This window comes from Biomphalaria glabrata, chromosome 4 (genome assembly GCF_947242115.1).
Source record: "Biomphalaria glabrata chromosome 4, xgBioGlab47.1, whole genome shotgun sequence".
Classification (NCBI taxonomy): Eukaryota; Metazoa; Mollusca; class Gastropoda; family Planorbidae; genus Biomphalaria; species Biomphalaria glabrata.
Window position 1 is genome coordinate 16,093,894 of NC_074714.1, and position 17,653 is coordinate 16,111,546.

General features: G+C 36.1%; 3 protein-coding genes across 11 annotated transcripts in view; all 3 read left to right on the plus strand.

Annotated features, from left to right (window-relative positions):
• Positions 1 to 4,138, plus strand: part of LOC106067067 (suppressor of tumorigenicity 7 protein homolog) — an 82,522-nt gene extending 78,384 nt beyond the window's left edge. For all 7 annotated transcript variants that reach the window (XM_013226170.2, XM_013226171.2, XM_013226172.2 and 4 more), the window contains 2 exons: positions 101 to 196; positions 884 to 4,138. In XM_013226170.2, the coding sequence (XP_013081624.2) occupies positions 101 to 196 (96 nt within the window). In that variant the 3' untranslated portion in view covers positions 884 to 4,138. The remainder of the gene's footprint in view (positions 1 to 100; positions 197 to 883) is intronic.
• Positions 4,139 to 5,437: 1,299 nt separating this feature from the next.
• LOC106067066 (probable serine carboxypeptidase CPVL) lies at positions 5,438 to 11,176 on the plus strand. Its single transcript, XM_013226169.2, has 3 exons — positions 5,438 to 5,852; positions 7,387 to 8,772; positions 10,584 to 11,176. Exons 2-3 carry the CDS (start codon positions 7,400 to 7,402, stop codon positions 10,690 to 10,692), a joined length of 1,482 nt encoding a protein of 493 aa, XP_013081623.2. The 5' UTR covers positions 5,438 to 5,852; positions 7,387 to 7,399; the 3' UTR covers positions 10,693 to 11,176.
• A 1,451-nt stretch (positions 11,177 to 12,627) lies between these two features.
• On the plus strand, positions 12,628 to 17,307 carry LOC106067065 (probable serine carboxypeptidase CPVL). Of its 3 annotated transcripts, none has more exons than XM_013226167.2 (3): positions 12,628 to 12,798; positions 13,648 to 15,184; positions 17,001 to 17,307. In XM_013226167.2, the coding sequence occupies exons 2-3, from the start codon at positions 13,803 to 13,805 to the stop codon at positions 17,056 to 17,058; spliced, it is 1,440 nt and encodes a 479-aa protein (XP_013081621.2). In that variant the 5' UTR covers positions 12,628 to 12,798; positions 13,648 to 13,802; the 3' UTR covers positions 17,059 to 17,307. The 3 variants fall into 3 exon arrangements, with proteins under 3 accessions (XP_013081621.2, XP_013081620.2, XP_055883765.1); XM_013226166.2 differs by having other exon boundaries at positions 12,628 to 12,785; XM_056027790.1 differs by lacking the exon at positions 12,628 to 12,798 and adding an exon at positions 12,820 to 12,956.
• Positions 17,308 to 17,653: the final 346 nt, after the last annotated feature.

A 17,653-nucleotide genomic window follows, 5' to 3' on the forward strand; every position in this document is an offset into this window, starting at 1 on the left:
GTTGAGGGGAATAAGAGCAATGCTGTGTGTATAGTCCTACCTATCAACTACTGTTTCAAATATGATTCTGACTTGTTTGTTATTTTCTGACTCTCTCTAGATGCTTGGCTGGCTTTATCTTCCTCTCAGTTACATTTTGGAAAAATTAGAAGCTATCCTCCCATCCAATCTGCTGCATCAACTGTCTCGGATCTAGGTAATACTAACTTATTCTTGACATCCATGTTTGTCTTTTTAAAAAATTGAAATAAACTGACTACATTAGTTATTTTTTATCACTTAAAAAACATTAAAATACATTTGACATCCATGTTTGTCTTGGTTTCAATTCTATTATCTTTAATCATCATGTTAGAAAGTTTATAATAAATAGACTTAGTTTCTAATAAAAACCAAATTTTCAAAAAATAATTTTTTAATGAGTCACCTGCAGCTTAGCCTTCCACTCCTCCCCCCTTTTTTTTTCTGAGCCTCCCACTCTGCCACTGTGAAAGTTGCGTGGTGTAACTCTGGTCCGACATGCAGAAATAAAAGAGTTATCTTTTCATGACTTTTTCATTGTGGTGTACCTCATGGTTGGGCCACAAAGAGAATTATATATATAGTTGTGTAATATAAGGTAAATTTGGGGAATAAATTTCAATTTATGGATTGAACAATTTGCAAATTTTTGTTTAATTAGTTTTAATTTAAAATGTTGCCTCATGTAAATCCTAACTCTTGAACTACTGGCTAGACCACTTTGTGAAATCTGTGGGAGGGGATATGACTTGAAACATCTGTCGATAGATTAGCCACATATTACTTCAGATTGAAAAGCACAAACTGCTCACTGTTTTCCAACCTTTGTGTGTCTAATATTTGTTTCTTTCTTTGATTCCAGATCAATGTGACCTGTGACAATCTACTGCCCAGCGTCTAGTTAACTCTAAGTCTGTAGATAACGTCGAAATGTTTAGCTTTGTTGTTCATCATCTTCACTCATCCTTCATCACAGACTGTGGCATAATGCCGCTACCGTTCATCATCCTCATCTTTACCAATGCTGTTACTGTTACATTTTAGTTTTACCTCCATTGTGTTTCATTTTTTTTTCCCTAAACCTCATTGTATTGTTTCTGTGTCAGCTCTCTCCCTCTACTTGCTACTCTTTTGTTTTGATTCATTGAGACATTCAATGATCAATGCTTTATACTAATTTGAAAGAGCACTTGTGAAGATGGATTTCAATATCAGAATTCCATCTAGTTTGTAAAACTAGAGGTTTTATAGCTTTAAAAAAGTTTTATTTCAAATGCACATCAGGAATAGGACATCTTGTTTTGATGCTTGCTTGACATGTTGTAGAGACATTTCCAAGCTACTAGGGTTTTTTTGTTATTTATTTTTTTTTTAAGTTTTTTTAATGAATGTGAGACAATGAATGACGTAGCTTTTATTTTGGATTTCTTTAGAACCAAAAAAAAAGAATCCTTTGTTGTTTTATTTTGTTCAAATATCATTGTTAAATTTCTGATTGATCTGTGTGATAAACTTAAACACAAAGGAGCTAACTTACATTAGCTTAGTCACACACACACACTATTTCAACCAGTGAATTAGATTGTATTACAAAGTATCTGAATACTCTCAGTTTCTGTCCCTCAAGGATATGTTTCGAGGCTGTACACTGGAGTAGGCTCAGTGCTTTCTAATAGTTTAAGAATGAGGAAGCCAATTTATGCTAGGAAGTAATATAACATTGATCAAAATCAGTCAAAATTTTGCCTGAATTGTAACAATTGCTGGCTGAGTGTAACATAACACATTTAAAAGTAAACTGTGACACTTGTGGTTTTTTGTCACTGTCATCAAGCTTTCTCAACAATTATGTTCTCTGGGCTACTAGAGTTTTTTTTAAGACTGATAATTGGTTGAAATTTGTTTGAGATTTTAATGTTTTGTTGTGGTTTACGGGGTGGATGGGGCTCTTACAAAGAAAAGTAATAAGACTTATTGACTATGACAAATTATGATGGGTAATTATTGATAAAGGAAGACAATCTATTATAACAATTGTTAGGGCCATCAAACAATTCTATTATAATATAATAATTGTTAAGGCCATCAGACAATTGTATTATTGTTAAGGCCCTCAGATAATTCTATTCTAATAATTGTTCAGGTTATTGAACTGTTCAGTTTTTTTCTTCCCACATCCCTCCCAATGTTTTTATGTTCCTTACTGCCTCTAGTGTTCACTGACTTGGCTTTGAGCTCCATCTCATTCTCTTTGTTGTATGTACCAGTGGGTAAATGTTATAACAAGCTGATCACAAACTAGTTCAAAGATTGTATTTATTTATATATAGATTGATATATTTTCCTAAGCTACAATGATTTTAGTTCAGCTATGGTATTCTAAGGACGTTACAAATGGCTTTGTTTGTTTTTCATGCAGGCTTCATTTATACATATTTCAATTTTTTTTGTTTTCAAGACTTTGAAATCACACTTATGTGTTTTAGCAATTAATGAATCATGCAGACTCAAAAAGGGTTCAGTTATCTAGTATCAGATCTTTCTTATTTAATTGTATCTTATTAGAGTTATAATTTTGATCACAGACTTCTTTGCATGCCAGATTTTCTCAAGCTTTAGCACTTATCAATTGGGGATACACACTATTCTTAACATTAGAGAGAAATTGAAAGAAAAAGTTCTATTGAGTGTGTGTGTGTGCATCAACTAGTTCAGAAGAAAAGAAGCAAGTGGGATGTCAAGTTTTCCTAAGGTATAAGTAGTAGCAACAATAAGAGACAGAACCACAATCCCTTAATCATCACTGTCTTACTAGGCTGACCACATTCGCTTTGGAATTGTTTAGATATAATTACAAAACCACAACCTATTTCCTTAGATACATTATTTTTTTATCATCCCCTTTTTCATTTCTGTTTATGTTTCAATTTCCCCTAAATGTTGTAGTATTCAATTTCTTGTTCTAATCTTTACAATATTAGGAAAAGTGATTTAGACAAAGTTTATGTTGTTTTACTCTGAGGTTAAAAATGGTCTGCATTTTAAAAAGTGTATTATTTTTTTAACTGGTGGAAGTTTATTAGTTTTTATTTCTTTGTTCATGAAAGACTTTTAAGTTTCCCATCTACTAAAACATTGTCAAGTACTGTCCTAGAAGGATAAAGTAAGTAGACAGCTTCAATTAGTTTCAATCCTGAGTTGATGCTCAGAGGTTTCACAATTAGGGCTCTTACATTTGTGACCTATGAGTGGATAGCCTAACCAGAATAGTCACTGGAGGTCTTAGTGATATGGCTCCCTGGTCATTTGATATGCACCTCAGACTATAGTCAGAGTTCAAACCCTGCCATCCTACAGGAGGTTTGAAATATCACCTATTAATCTTTTCTTTATGAAAGAACATCTGAAATGTATACAAACACAAAAATTTTGTTGCCTATCTGGTACAGAAAGTACTCATTAAGGGAACGCTTCACTTGACAGAGAGACCAATGATCTTAGCGACCTTTAAACATAATGGAGTTCCCCCCAGCACTGAAATAAAATAAACCCAGCCTGCACATAATTCATACAAGATCAACACTACAGCTAGTCTCCCTACACACACTTGAAACAAGTCTTAAACCACAGAAAGAAGGTTTTAAAAATGGATGCACTGCCATTTCAAGTCACCGCAACAATACTCACCAGCTCCTCAGTCTCACCATTAGCTCATGATTGTGTTGTATTAGTTGCAGATTTCTCATTGGTTCTGTTCAACATTGGCTGATATTAATAATTTATATGATGTGTTTTTATGTTTTGTTGTTCTGTTTGAGTTCCTTTACTCCCCCCCCCCCCCCCCCAACGTGACAATTTTATTTCAATGTGAAAGTTTCTTTTGAGCTAGCCATATTATTTAGTCAATGGTTAGGACTTGTGTATCTTTGTTGTTTAATGACTATTGGATCAAGGGGAAACAATTCATGTAAAATACAAAGGGAATATTTGTGGGACTTGGATAAAACAGAAAATGTTGATATCCGGGTCACTCACAGATGTTCTCATATCATGACCTATAAAATATAAATATATTAAATTCAAATTTATTGGAATTATAAAGTTATGAAGCACAAAACTGTGTCCTGTGTTAAATTTTTAATTTACTGGCTGTTTTTGTGTTTGACTTTTTTTTACTAAGTAGTTCTTTCAGCACTTTGATGATAGTACCATAGTTAGATAACATGACCTTCATTTCTGCACACAATACGATGAAAGCAGGGCAGGAGATTTACTCTAAAAGCTTAGAAAAAAAAGGGGGATAAGATCTGTTTTGATGTACCGTACCTACAAAATTTCAGTCTACTTAAACGAATGTAATACTACCCAATAGTGTAGGAGAGAAAATAATGGCGTCAGGTATTTTCAGAGAAAAAGGTCATTTTAAAACAAAATGTCTTGTACTGTTACTAATGTTATGTCATGTGGACAAAATGTGTTTCAGAAAGCCAAAAAAAAAAAGGGGGGGGGGGCTGCCAATTGATTACATTTTCTAAATGACATAATGAATCCATTACTGAATGGGTGATGGTTATATAGTTCCGTATTGTGGGTTTTCACATTTATTAGTTTCAAATCTGGCTTTTGTTGCTCAGGCAATGAAATACAGAAAATGTAAAGTAATATGAAGAAATGTAATGGTGATATAATGGAACTGAATGAAAAACGTGAGAACTTTGGGAAAGCTTTAGAAATAAATTGACAAGGACATCCCAAGGTGACTGTGGCCCACTAAATAAACAAGTACTTAGTGTTACAAGCGAGTGAGCGTTAACATTTACTGAATCATTTGGGGCTGTATCTACACTTTTTGTAATGGCTGTCATGTTTGAAAATCTCCAATCGATAATAAAAGCGCCATCTTTAGGTTCAGTGAAGAATAAAACACTGTGAATAGGTTTTGTTTTCATAAATCTTTTATGTCTAGGTCTCGAAGAGTTAATAAGACAATGGAATGAATAGAAATGTGAAAGTTCATTATAAATATTTAACCTTGTCAGAGATGAACTTCAAAGAATCGATTCTAGTCCATCTTAAATGATTAGTTATATAGGACTTCATATTTATTTTGTTCCAACAGCGTTCATTTACAACGCTTCTTGAAAAGGAAACAAAATTGTGTAGGTAGAATTGAAGAAAACATCAGCATCTCATTGTAAATTAAAAGAAAAAGTAATTTGTAGGCTACACTTTTGTATTTATAGAAACAAAAAAGGTTCCACCATTACTATAATGTCTTGTTTATTATAATAGCTGCAATTCTTCTTTACGAATTAAAATATGTATTTATTAGTCATTTTTGAACTTCTGAAAGTCTGCTGGGCTGTGGTTTAAAAAGTATAAATGTTTTCTCTACGAAAGAATATATAACAGAGGTCACCAGTGTGGTGTAGGGCTGATAATTACATTTCCATAAACATCTGTTCAACGCGCTAAGCTGAAAAAACGACTCAAGACGTGCCATCTCCAACTCAATCTCGCTTTAGAACTCGAGGCTCTGGAACACTCGCATATAAAACTCACGTCACGCTCAAAGAATACTCGAACAAAATATTTGTCTGGATTTCCAACAAGTCTAGAAACATAACGACATCATACAAATTCAGAATCTAGATCTCACCAGGCAGTAGATGAAACAGTTGGTCTGTAATTATGTGTGTGTGGTGGTTAAAATGAAACAGACATCTTGGTTTTAGTTTTATGAATAAATTATTTTTTAAAGCTGATTTTTTTACTTTTTTAAAGTTTTTTTTTTCCAACGCATCTGCCTGAATCTCAAAAACCAATTTAAGGTAAGTTGCATTTCTAAAAGTTCTGGTGGTCTTTACTATTACAGCTGTATATCACATAAGTTGTATAGCAATGTGTTGACTCTATTGCATGAATATTGCATGTTGTTGTCTCAAAGACTAAGTCAACTGTTTAATTTGGGATATCGCTCAATTGTTTTGATTGATAGAAAATATTTGCTGTAATTTTTTTTTGTCAATAAACTTTGTTTCTATATTCATTAGCGCAGTGTGTCGAAACACTGAGGTACGATTTTTTTTTTGAGTAATTTTAGAATGTATTTCAAAAGGTATAAAACTATTTGAGTCTCTTACAAAGATAGAGATGTTCATTATTGTGAGAATTAATTGGGAAAGTGAAATTGGGTTAGAGAATATAAAATGTGCTATTTATTAAAATTAAAACCATATGAATTGGTTGATAACATTGACGCGTACTTGAGCTTAAGGGTACAAAGTTATATTACTTTCAAATATCAAACCAGACAACAGATATCACCTTCACCTATCGCTTAGTGTTGGACCATTGGGGCACCACGCAAGATTTGTCTTTTGCCTTGGATAGAACCTCTTTCAGTGTCTGTCTCTCCTTTTTTTTCCTGGTACAATTCCCTGAAGGAAGGTCTTTGCGAGCCAAGAAGACCTTGTAATATGTCCATATAGTTTTCGTTTTTTTTTTACCATAGTTTAGCAGGTCATTACGGAGTCCAATCACTGCAGTCTCTAATCTCTTAGTTTGTGATGCAATCTTTGGCTGTGATGCCTAGGATCCTTCTGTAGCATCTCAATTACATTGCTAGAATCCTCTTCTCGAGCTCCGCAGTCAGCGTCCAAGATTCGCAAGCATATAAGAATGTGACCATGACCTGGGAGCGCATCAGTCTGACTTCGGTGTCCAGCGCTATGCCTTTGTCTTTCCATCAGATATACATCGTTGTAATAAAACCCTCAGATTCTATTACTTTATATAAAGTTTTTGTTAAGCCCTCTACCCAAATAAATAAACAAATGAAATAAAAACATAATTAAAATGATATTCAGATTTAGAGCCATTTGAGACCGATTGTAGTGAAAATAGAGAAAAAATCGATGCTAGATGATAGATCCAGTATTGAATTTATTAGATCTAGTCTAACGGGAGATTAGAAGGCAGCTAAATTTGGCATGATATTTTCATGTTTTTGAGCCCTGAAACCCTATTTATGACTTACAATAAGATGCATATCCCTATGTCTATTTTTCTCTATTATAAAAAGAAATGTTTTGTTAGGTTTTATTAGTTTTTTTTTCTTTAAATTTAGTAAAAAACAACAAAATAGATTTTTAAAAATAACTTATACGAAGTTATATCCCTTCTCTTAGGGATGGGGGAGATTGATTCTGACAACTGCTTAATGATTAAGTCTCTACTAACATTCACAATAAGATAAACACGTGAATACGTGTAGGACTTAATATATTTTTTTTTTAAGTCTGTAATTCATACAATAAGATAACATTCAACTGTGACATGGAAATAAGATTTTTTTCTCTTTAGGAACAGATCCACAATGTCTTGGATGATCAAAGTGTCAAGTTTCTGTCTCTGTACATTCTTACCTCTTCTGTTGGCTGAGCCTTTGTTTCTGACACCTTATATAGAAAGTGGGCGCATACAAGAAGCACAAAGAGACAGTCTAGTGAACTCATCCAAAAGTCTTTCATCTCTCCTCCCAAAGGGAAGTCATGCTGGATTCATAACTGTCAATAAAACGTTAGGAAATCATTTGTTTTTCTGGTTCTTCCCATGTTTGGAGAACACATCGGCACCTCTATTGGTTTGGCTCAACGGAGGTCCAGGCGTATCTTCAATGTTTGGATTACTTTGGGAAAATGGGCCGATTGAAATTTCTTCAGAAGATGATATTTGCAAGTATAAGCCAAGGAAACACTCCTGGACGAAATCATTTTCTATGCTGTACATAGACAACCCGGTAAATGTGGGATACAGTTTTAGTGAAAGTGGTCCAGCTGGTGAACGATTAACTCAAGACAGTGTCAGCAAAGATCTCTACTCATTTATGGAGCAGTTTTATTCTTTGTTCCCTGATTACAAAAAGAGAGAGCTTTACATCGGAGGACAATCTTATGCTGGTAAATATGTTCCATATCTGGCTCACGTAATACACACGCAGAGGAAGGCCAACGCTTCGGATATTCCTCTTGCTGGAATTTATATTGGTGGCCCATTTTTTGATCCGCCAACTCAAAGCCCTGCATTTTTCTACTATCTCTACAGCATGGGGGCTATCAGCCATGAGCAAATGTTGTTTCATCAGAAAACGGTTGAAAATTTGTTTCGGGATTACAAAAACGGACAATTAAAGATAACCAATCTAAGCCACATTTTCACGACTTTGGTTCCTAGGTTAGGGTTTGATAGCAAAGACAATTACTTGTCGAATGTCAGGCCTCGTTACGACAAGGCTTGGAAGTTTATGAACACTGCGGAAGTTAGAGAGGCGGTTCATGTCGGCATCAGGAAATTCCGAGTTATCAATGAAAATATCTTTGACAGATTCAGCTCGGACATCTTTGTCAGCGCCAAGGATAAAGTGAGCGCCCTACTGGAACACTACAAGGTGTTGATCTTTACCGGGGACAGCGATGTCATAGTCAGCACCTACATGGTAGACACCGCCCTGATGAGCACCCCATGGTCAAAGCAAGCCGAGTTCATAGCGTCGAGCAGAACTCCGTGGTGGTCTGTCTCCCAGACAGGGCCGGAACTGAAAGGGTTCTACACGTCCGTAGGTCAGCTGTGCCGAGTGGTGGTTAGAAAAGCTGGTCACCAGACACCACATGACCAGCCAGAAGCAACACTGGAAATGATGCAACAGTTTGTAAATTATGGCTGCCTGAAGGGTGACATAAAAGTCCCAAGGTAAGGTAGTTTCAGCATAACAAGGTCTATTAGCCTACTATTTATAATCTGTCAAACAGTAGCGAAGATTTAAAGTAAAAAGTTTGTTTTCAACGTAACAAATGTAACGGAATGATTTAGTAGCAATTCGTCATTATCGTCACCGATTCGACAATATGGTTTTGAGATGCGATGAAAGGAAGAACCCAAACTAGGCTTAAACCTAAGTAGGATAGTCCCCAAACTAGGCTTAAACCTAAGTAGGATAGTCCCCAAACTAGGCTTAAACCTAAGTAGGATAGTCCCCAAACTAGGCTTACCTAAATGTTTTGTACTAGTATTCTTCGCTTAAACTATCTATATCCCTTAAACCTGGCTGAAATTTTGATACTTAATCTAGATATAAACAAAGAAACACTTTCATAAACCTAGAACTAAAATTTTCATTAGCAATAAGTCTGAATCCAGAGGCGGAGAGGATGTCACGATCGACCTTCACCTCATCATACAAACTACCAGATCGATCTAATTCCTTAAACATGATTTTGATTGAACTTTCTCCTTAGAGTGAAACCTGAGACTGAATGTTTTATAACCCCAATATAAGTACAGATGGTTTGTAAAGTTAATAGTTTCTTTCTGTTGTCATTTTTTTTCTTTTGGACAATAATTTTAAACAAAGATCTATCTATTTTTCTGATTTTTTGAGATATCTTCAACTGATGTTGATTCATTTTTTTAGTTAGAGCTAGTTAATTTACGCCAACTTTAACCCTTTGTTACACAGGGGATTGGGACAAGCTGTTCACAGAAATGGGATCAACTTCAATAAGTTCCCGATAGTTGGTTCACCAGACAATTTGTTCACCCAATAATATGTTCACCAGATTCTTTGTTCACTGAGAAATGGTTCACAGACATCTGGTTGGAAGCTGGATCACCTACATGTGGTTCACCATAAAAGGTTCACACGATAAACAAGGACAATAGCTTCACAGACCATTGGTCCACAAGATGGAACTATATATTGTTCATACTCTGCGCATTTATTTTCCTATGCATTGAATGAGACTATATCTACTTGAAACTAACATACATTTCATTGGTTTATCTTTCTTTCTTTCCTTTATAATTACTTAATCTCCAAGATGTTTCATTTACTAGTTAGTGCGCCGCACGATTGTGTTCAATCAGAGTTTGATTGCATACCTCCTTAAGTATGATAGTGATCCATATATCGGTGAACCAGTTGTCTGTGGAATCGTTTTATACATCTAGAGATCTGCATTGATCTACAGTCACAGTTATGTCAGGGCACGTTTTATAGATCTAGAGATCTGCATTGATCTACAGTTATGTCACTAATGTCAGGGCACGTTTTATAGATCTAGAGATCTGCATAGATCTACAGTTATGTCACTAATGTCAGGGCACATTTTATAGATCTAGAGATCTGCATAGATCTACAGTTATGTCAGGGCACAAGGGAAAGCGTAGCCCTTCCTTCTCTGTTTTCGGTCTTTTCTCTCGGATCAACCGTTTAGTTTATCGCATTTTTATTAGTTTCTATTTGACCCATTTAAACATGATGCTTTTTCTAAAGCGCGAGGGTGATTCTTTTTTTGCGCATGCCCGAATGACCTACATTTCAGTAGCAGACAGCAAACATGAGTTTCTGTGTAAACCAAACTTATTTTATTATTTAGAAATATCTCATTTCAAATTTTTTAAAAGTTAAATATATATATTTATTTATTTTGTTGTTATTTTGATTTGTATTGTAGTCAAGGCGAATAGCAATATGTTTTGACCAATAAAATTATCTTTTTCAGACAGAGGTACCATCGCGTTTTGAAAAATTGCAGTGGTATCGAAAACTCAGGGTCATCAAATGGAAGTACAATCCAGGCGACAAAGAGGTGCACTCTGCCCATACTTTAAGAAGTGATATTGATTTATCTAGTGCTGATGTGATTAGTTTGTTGATAACATTACTAATAATTTTATTGTGTTGCATACGCTAACAGTTCTTCATAAATGGCTTTGTGTTATCTAAGAAAGACCACCCGAATTTGTACCTAAATTCGTTAGGGAGTTTTAGTTTACCTGTTGCGGGTCGGGCGCCGCCAAGATTTAATTTTCGATGATATGTTACAGCGTCAAGGTAGTGAGGCTTCCGTATTAATTTCCTACCAAGTTCAGGATAACTTCCCTTTTCTAATGTGAAACATGAAATCGTGACCACGAAACTGAATTGTTTATTTGTTTTATTTGTGTATGTACAACGACTCTGATGTTTTGTGAATTAATCACATACTTTATGTTGAATTACGATCTGTAACCATCTTCATCTCAGACTACTCAAAATGTATATTTTTGTCTTTAAAAAAATCAAATTATATTAATAAATATAATAATCTTTTAATTTGTTTTTTTAATCAACTTTTATCTAAAAAAAAAAAAAAGAATGACAACTATTATGAAAAAAAAACGCAAAGACCAAAATCGGATTTAACCTATCTTACAAGTAATTAGTTATATTGTATGGTCTCTCCAGCCCGAGCCCCTATCTGTAGCCAAGAAGTTTATGCCAGACGGCCACACATTTCATAAAGTTTGGATGATTCGACTCATAGATTCTTCTTTAGAAAAATGTCAGAGAAGTAAGGTAACTGTCATCTTTGTGTGATAGAGATAGATTGTCAGTCGCTATGTGTGATACCAGTGTTTATATACTGTATGTGATAATGTCAGTGTGTGTTTGATAATCTCTGTATGTGATAATGTCAGTGTGTGTTTGATAATCTCTGTATGTGATAATGTCAGTGTGTGTTTGATAATCTCTGTGTGTGATAATGTCAATGGTGTGTGTGTGTTTCAATGTGTGTATGTGATAATGTCAATGTTTGTTTGCTGTATAATGTCATTGAAGGTTAGTGGCTACCTTATAGCCCAGAACTATTGCAGGACGCAGAGGATGGCTGTGAGTAGGATTTAGAGCGGTTGCCAGGGATCCTAATAGTATCAGTCTCACTAATAGTATCAGCCTCACTAATAGTATCAGTCTCACTAATAGTATCAGTCTCACTAATAGTATCAGTCTCACTAATAGTATCAGTCTCACTAATAGTATCAGTCTCACTAATAGTATCAGTCTCACTAATAGTATTAGTGTATGTGATAGTGAAATTATGAGTGAGAGTAACAGTGTGTGTGCGTGTGTGTAATAGCGTGAGTTTGTGTAATTGTGTCTGTGCTTAAGAAAAAAAAAATTAAAAGAAAAGAAAAGCGACAACAAAAAAGTGAAGTTATAAAGATAAGTCCGTAAATGGAGAAACATTTCTACCCAAGCAAATATTATAAGAGTCGAATGTAGCATCACATAATGAACACAATTAACAATGAATAGCAACACTCATATTCAGACTTTCATTTAGTTAATAATGTAAAAGATATTACAACCTAGATTTGGTATTGTCCCACAGACTTATTTTGACTTATTTAAACCAATATAACTAACGTTTTGAACTCATGCGTTCATATATATGTTTGAACTAAAAAAAATTGGAGAATAGGAAAAGTCATCAAAGAAACTATAACTTTACAAAAAGTGTGGGGAGGGGGGATTGTAAAGACTTACAATAATGTTTGATTAATAAAATAACAATAGCGTCCTCACTTTGCGGCCATTCACTCATCCGGTGTGGGCCTGGAACGGAACATCCACGAGAAGTGAGGGAACACTGCTAGCCATTATGTAGTGAAGTAGACATGTTGGAGATATAAAGATTATTGCCTCCGATAGCAAGACCGGGGCCAGGCTTGGAACTAAGCGAAGCCCCCCCCCCCCCCCCCCACAGTAATGCAATATTTAGATAAGGTTTTGGTCCATTGGAAAGAGCACACAGCCGAACACTGCAGTCCAAGGAGCATGCTAGAGATGTGTGTTGCAGTGTGAAATGTTTGTAGTCCAGATGCAGCGCTTCCTGTCATTACGAACATATGGATTATGATACTGAGACCTCTTGACCTATGTAAGTCATATGTGTATGTAACTTTATGTCCAATTTTATCCATTAGCACTGTAAATACTAAAAGACCGACAAATAAAAAGTAGACTATTTACTTTTGCTTAGAGTTATTTTTGTTTAGTTCCGTTCTGATTGCTATCAAATGTTTACTTTCCTGGATAAAATGGAGAAAAGGTAAAATTTAATATAGCATGATAACAAAATAGGTCAGCGTGTTTTGCAATGCCAGGTAGATATTTTTTTAACAGTGAACTCACATCTGCGTGTTCTATTAGTTTGTTGGTTTAGTGTTGATACCAGACTTACAGACATCAAGGAATTGTATCTGGGTTGTTGGGTTGTTCTTGTTTTTTTTTTTGTTGTGCTTTTTTTTCTAATTAGCTTTTCTTAAAAAGATTAGAATGTGTGTAGCTCTTATCTTCAGCCAAATAATGCTCACAATGTTATTTTTAATTGTACAGATACAAAATATATGTACTTTTAAGTAACCCTTTTTCACAATCTGTCCTTTTAAAAATTAACCATTTGTTTTTCATTAAGTTTCAAGTAGCACATTGTGATCCCACTGCTTCCTACATTTTAAACTTATCTTATGCTACAAACGGAAGAGCTTAGAAACTTTGACTCTGCAGAGCCAACAACAATGTTCCTACACCTTTGAGAAAATACATTCTCCCTCATTTGGTACGCTGGATGCACCAAGAAGCTATATATTTACATTTCCGCCACGTATTCACATTTCCAATGCTCTGAAAATCCAAACATATATCTGTACAGATAGACATTTTACATTATGAAATTGTTTACATGTTATACATGTTAGAATTTGTCGTGTACTTTTGTGTGTGTGTATCATCCACTGTAGGTGCCAGGGACGTCATCATGTGCCCAAACGCCAACTCTGGACAGCTCTATAGAGACATTAGCCTCACAGCCAGTTGGACGACAGGGCGATGCCTTAGAACCAACTAGTTCCATACAATAAATGACGGTTGCGACAAACTGTGACTAAGATCTATCATGAGTCTCAGGATCAAATCTTTGTACCTCCTGGTGATACTTTGGTCCTTTCATTGCTCTGAAGCAGTTGTGTCCCAACCTTTGTTTCTGACACCATATCTTGATAAAGGACGAATACGAGAAGCGCAGAGTGACAGTCTGGTGAACTCTTCTTTGTTTGGGACAGACTTTCCGAATGTCAGCCACTCAGGATACATAACTGTCAACAAAACCTTAGGAAATCATTTGTTTTTCTGGTTCTTCCCATGTCTGCTAAATACATCCGCTCCTATACTGGTATGGCTAAACGGAGGCCCTGGTTTATCATCAATGGTTGGACTATTTTATGAAAACGGCCCCATAGAAATCTGTAAAGAGGAGGAGGACTGCGAGTATAAAAGCAGAATACACTCGTGGACGAAATGGTTTTCTATGCTGTACATAGACAACCCGGTGAATGTGGGATACAGTTTTAGTGAAAGTGGTCCAGCTGGTGAACGATTAACTCAAGACAGTGTCAGCAAAGATCTCTACTCATTTATGGAGCAGTTTTATTCTTTGTTTCCTGATTACAAAAAAAGAGAGCTTTACATCGGGGGACAATCTTATGCTGGTAAATATGTTCCATATCTGGCTCATGTAATACACACGCAGAGGCAGGCCAACCTTTCGGATATTCCTCTGATAGGGATTTATATAGGAGGACCTTTCTTTGATCCGCCAACACAAAGCCCTGTCTATTTTAACTATCTGTACAGCATGGGCGCAATTAGTTATCAACAAATGCTACTCTACCAGAAGGAGGTTCAAGAACTAATAGCCGTATCCGTCTCCGAGCCATCAAAACTAATTTCTTTGAACGCATTTATTAGAAATCTTATCCCTGAAACTGGAATCCCTAGTAACGATAATTATGTAACTGGAAGAATCATCAACCGACAAAAGTTGTCAAAAATCATGTCGTCAGAATCCGTTCGTGCAGCTCTTCATGTTCATGTGCACAACGCTCGGATTGTGAATTTGGAACTCAATGATCGGTTCGGGCCGGACATCTTGGTCAGCGCTAAGTCTCAACTCGCCACCCTGATGGACCACTACAAGGTGCTAGTGTACTCCGGGGATCAGGACGTGATCGTCAGCGCCCAGATGGTGGAGACCGCGCTTCTGAGCACGCCCTGGTCGCTTCAATGGGAGTATAATCAAGCCAGCAAATTCATCTGGGGCGCCGGTGGATCTAGCGACAAAATGGAGCTTAGGGGATTCTTCTCTCTGACGGGGCGCTTCTGCCGGGTGACGGTGAAAGGCGCGGGTCACATGACGGCTGAAGATAAGCCAGAGGCCACGCTGGACATGATGAAACAATTTGTACAAAATGGATGCATTAGCACTCAATTCATTTCAAAGTAAGTCAAACCACGAGTTTATCATTTTGAATAGAAGTAAGATTTTGTTTAATTTTTTTTATTATTTGCAAATCACTTGAATGTAATTTACTAATTATATCGATTTATTATCACCCATCTCTTTTTGTCTTTTGGGCCGTTGGGGAACAACACATGCTCTGTCGACCGTCTTTCTCCATTCCTCTATCTCTCTCTCTCTCTCTTTCTCCTTGACTAGACCTAGAATTTCTTTCAGTGATTCGCCCGTCCATTCTTTGATGATTTCTTCCCATCCATTCTTCTCCCATTCTTCTCTATCTGCCTCTTCTTCTTTTACCTGGTTCCATGTAGGAAGGTCCTTGCGAGCCCTGAAGACCTCGTAGTATGGATTAAGATTGTGTTTTCTGACTCTGGTCAGATGGTCTCTGGTCAGGCCGCCAGCCTCAATATCCATTGTGACATAATCAGTAGAATCCTTGATTTCTATTTGTCCACTGAAATAAGGGAAACAACTGATACACTCTTTGACTAGAAATATGTGAAGCTTTCTGTGACATTTGACTTCTCGAAAGAAAATCGTTTCCTTTTGCAACTTTTTACGTGGTTTAAGAAACCAATCTTTACTATACATCCGTCACAGGTTAGGTATTTGTAACCACCAGACGCTGCATTGTTTTCAGCGTAGTTCTTACGATCCAGGACCGTCCTCTATGCTTGCCCTCCATGTGGGCCTATCGTGTGCCCTTTTCCTTCCGTCTATTGATGTCCATCGTTAATAGATTCATGTCCTAGGAATTGACCGACCTGCAATTCTCTTGCTCTATAACATATTAGTGGAGGCGCGGTGGCTGAGCGGTAAAGCGCTTGGCTTCCGAACCGGGGACCCGGGTTCGAATCCTGGTGTATCAGTGATTTGTAATTTCGGGATCATCGGGCGCCTCTGAGTCCACCCAGATCTAATGGGTACCTGACATTAGTTAGGGAAAAGTAAAGGCGGTTGGTGATTGTGCTGGCCACATGACACCCTTGTTAACCGTAGGCCACAGAAACAGATGACCTTTACATCATCTGCCCTATAGACCACAAGGTCCCCCACAAGGTCTGAAAGGGGAACTTTACTTTTTTTTACTTTACGTATAACATATTAGCATGCAGAATAGCTCGATATAAAATGTGGCTGTATTTACACCTAGAAATAAAACTGTTTAAAATTTAGAACTACACAAAATGACATCAGTATTTTAGAAGACGTGTACTATGCTCTTAAGACTTTCGGCCCTACGATTCCGAGTTCTACTCGCGTTAATCTTTTGTTTTGTTCCAAACCTTCCGCAGGACGACGGGGGATGGGAAAGAGCTGGGTTTGAACCCGGTACCATCGATAAGTCTGAACGACAGTCCAGCGCGCAAACCGCACGACCAGCCGCCATCATTAGACGTAACTTTGACCCGCCCCATCCCCCGTCGGTCATGCGGATGGTTTAAGCTGTGATGTAATAATCTTCAATTCTAAATAAAAAAAATTCGAAATATGAAAAACCAAACTTTCACAACTTTATCAGTTTCTAGATTTTAGTGTTGCAGATGTTTGTGTTGTTTTTTTGGTTGTTAATGTTGCTAATGTAAACGTTGTTAATTTTCAGATGTTGTGGATGTTTCTGATTGATGATTTTAATGAAGTTGGCACTCATGCCTATTTAAAAAAAAAAAACAAGCTTCAATACAATAACACTGAATTTGTTTTTGTGAAATTTGACAGTAGCGATATTATACCTTTTTTTGCATCTTTTTTTTTTCAAACATAAATTTTATTTATATTTCTTTTTTTTCTGACTAGCAAAACCTATAATTTATGGGATACTTTGGAGTACTGTAAAGAGGATGAGTTCTTCTAGAGATAAGAACATAATTTTCTGGACATCTGACCAGGAATCCTTGTTGTATTCACTTGGACATTTGACCAGGAACAGTTGTTACATTCACTCGTACATTTGACCAGGAACAGTTGTTACATTCACTCTGCCATTTGACCAGGAACCTTTGTTTATTAACTCATTCAATAAAACAGCTATAATATACAATCCTAACCATTTATTTTTGTATTGTGAAAATAAAAATTAAATAAAATGCATTTCTATCAGAAATTTCTTGTGCATTTTGCATCTGTATAATGTTGGTATTCTGAGATGGTAGTAGAAGCTGTCATAATAATGGATATATTTGTAATCTTCTAGCTATTTAATGCGATAGTGTGAGAGAGAATAGTTGGCTGAGACACACAGAGACAAATGAACAAACACGCAAAGTTTACGTTTACTTTTAGTTAAGTTTACCTCTAATAGAGTTAACCTTTATTTTAGTTTGCCTCTAATAGAGATTACCTTTAGTTTAGTTCATCTCTCTAATAGTTTACATTTAGTTTAGTTTACCTCTAATAGAGTTTACCTTACTTTAGTTTACCTCTAGTAGAGTTTACCTTTTTAAAGTTTA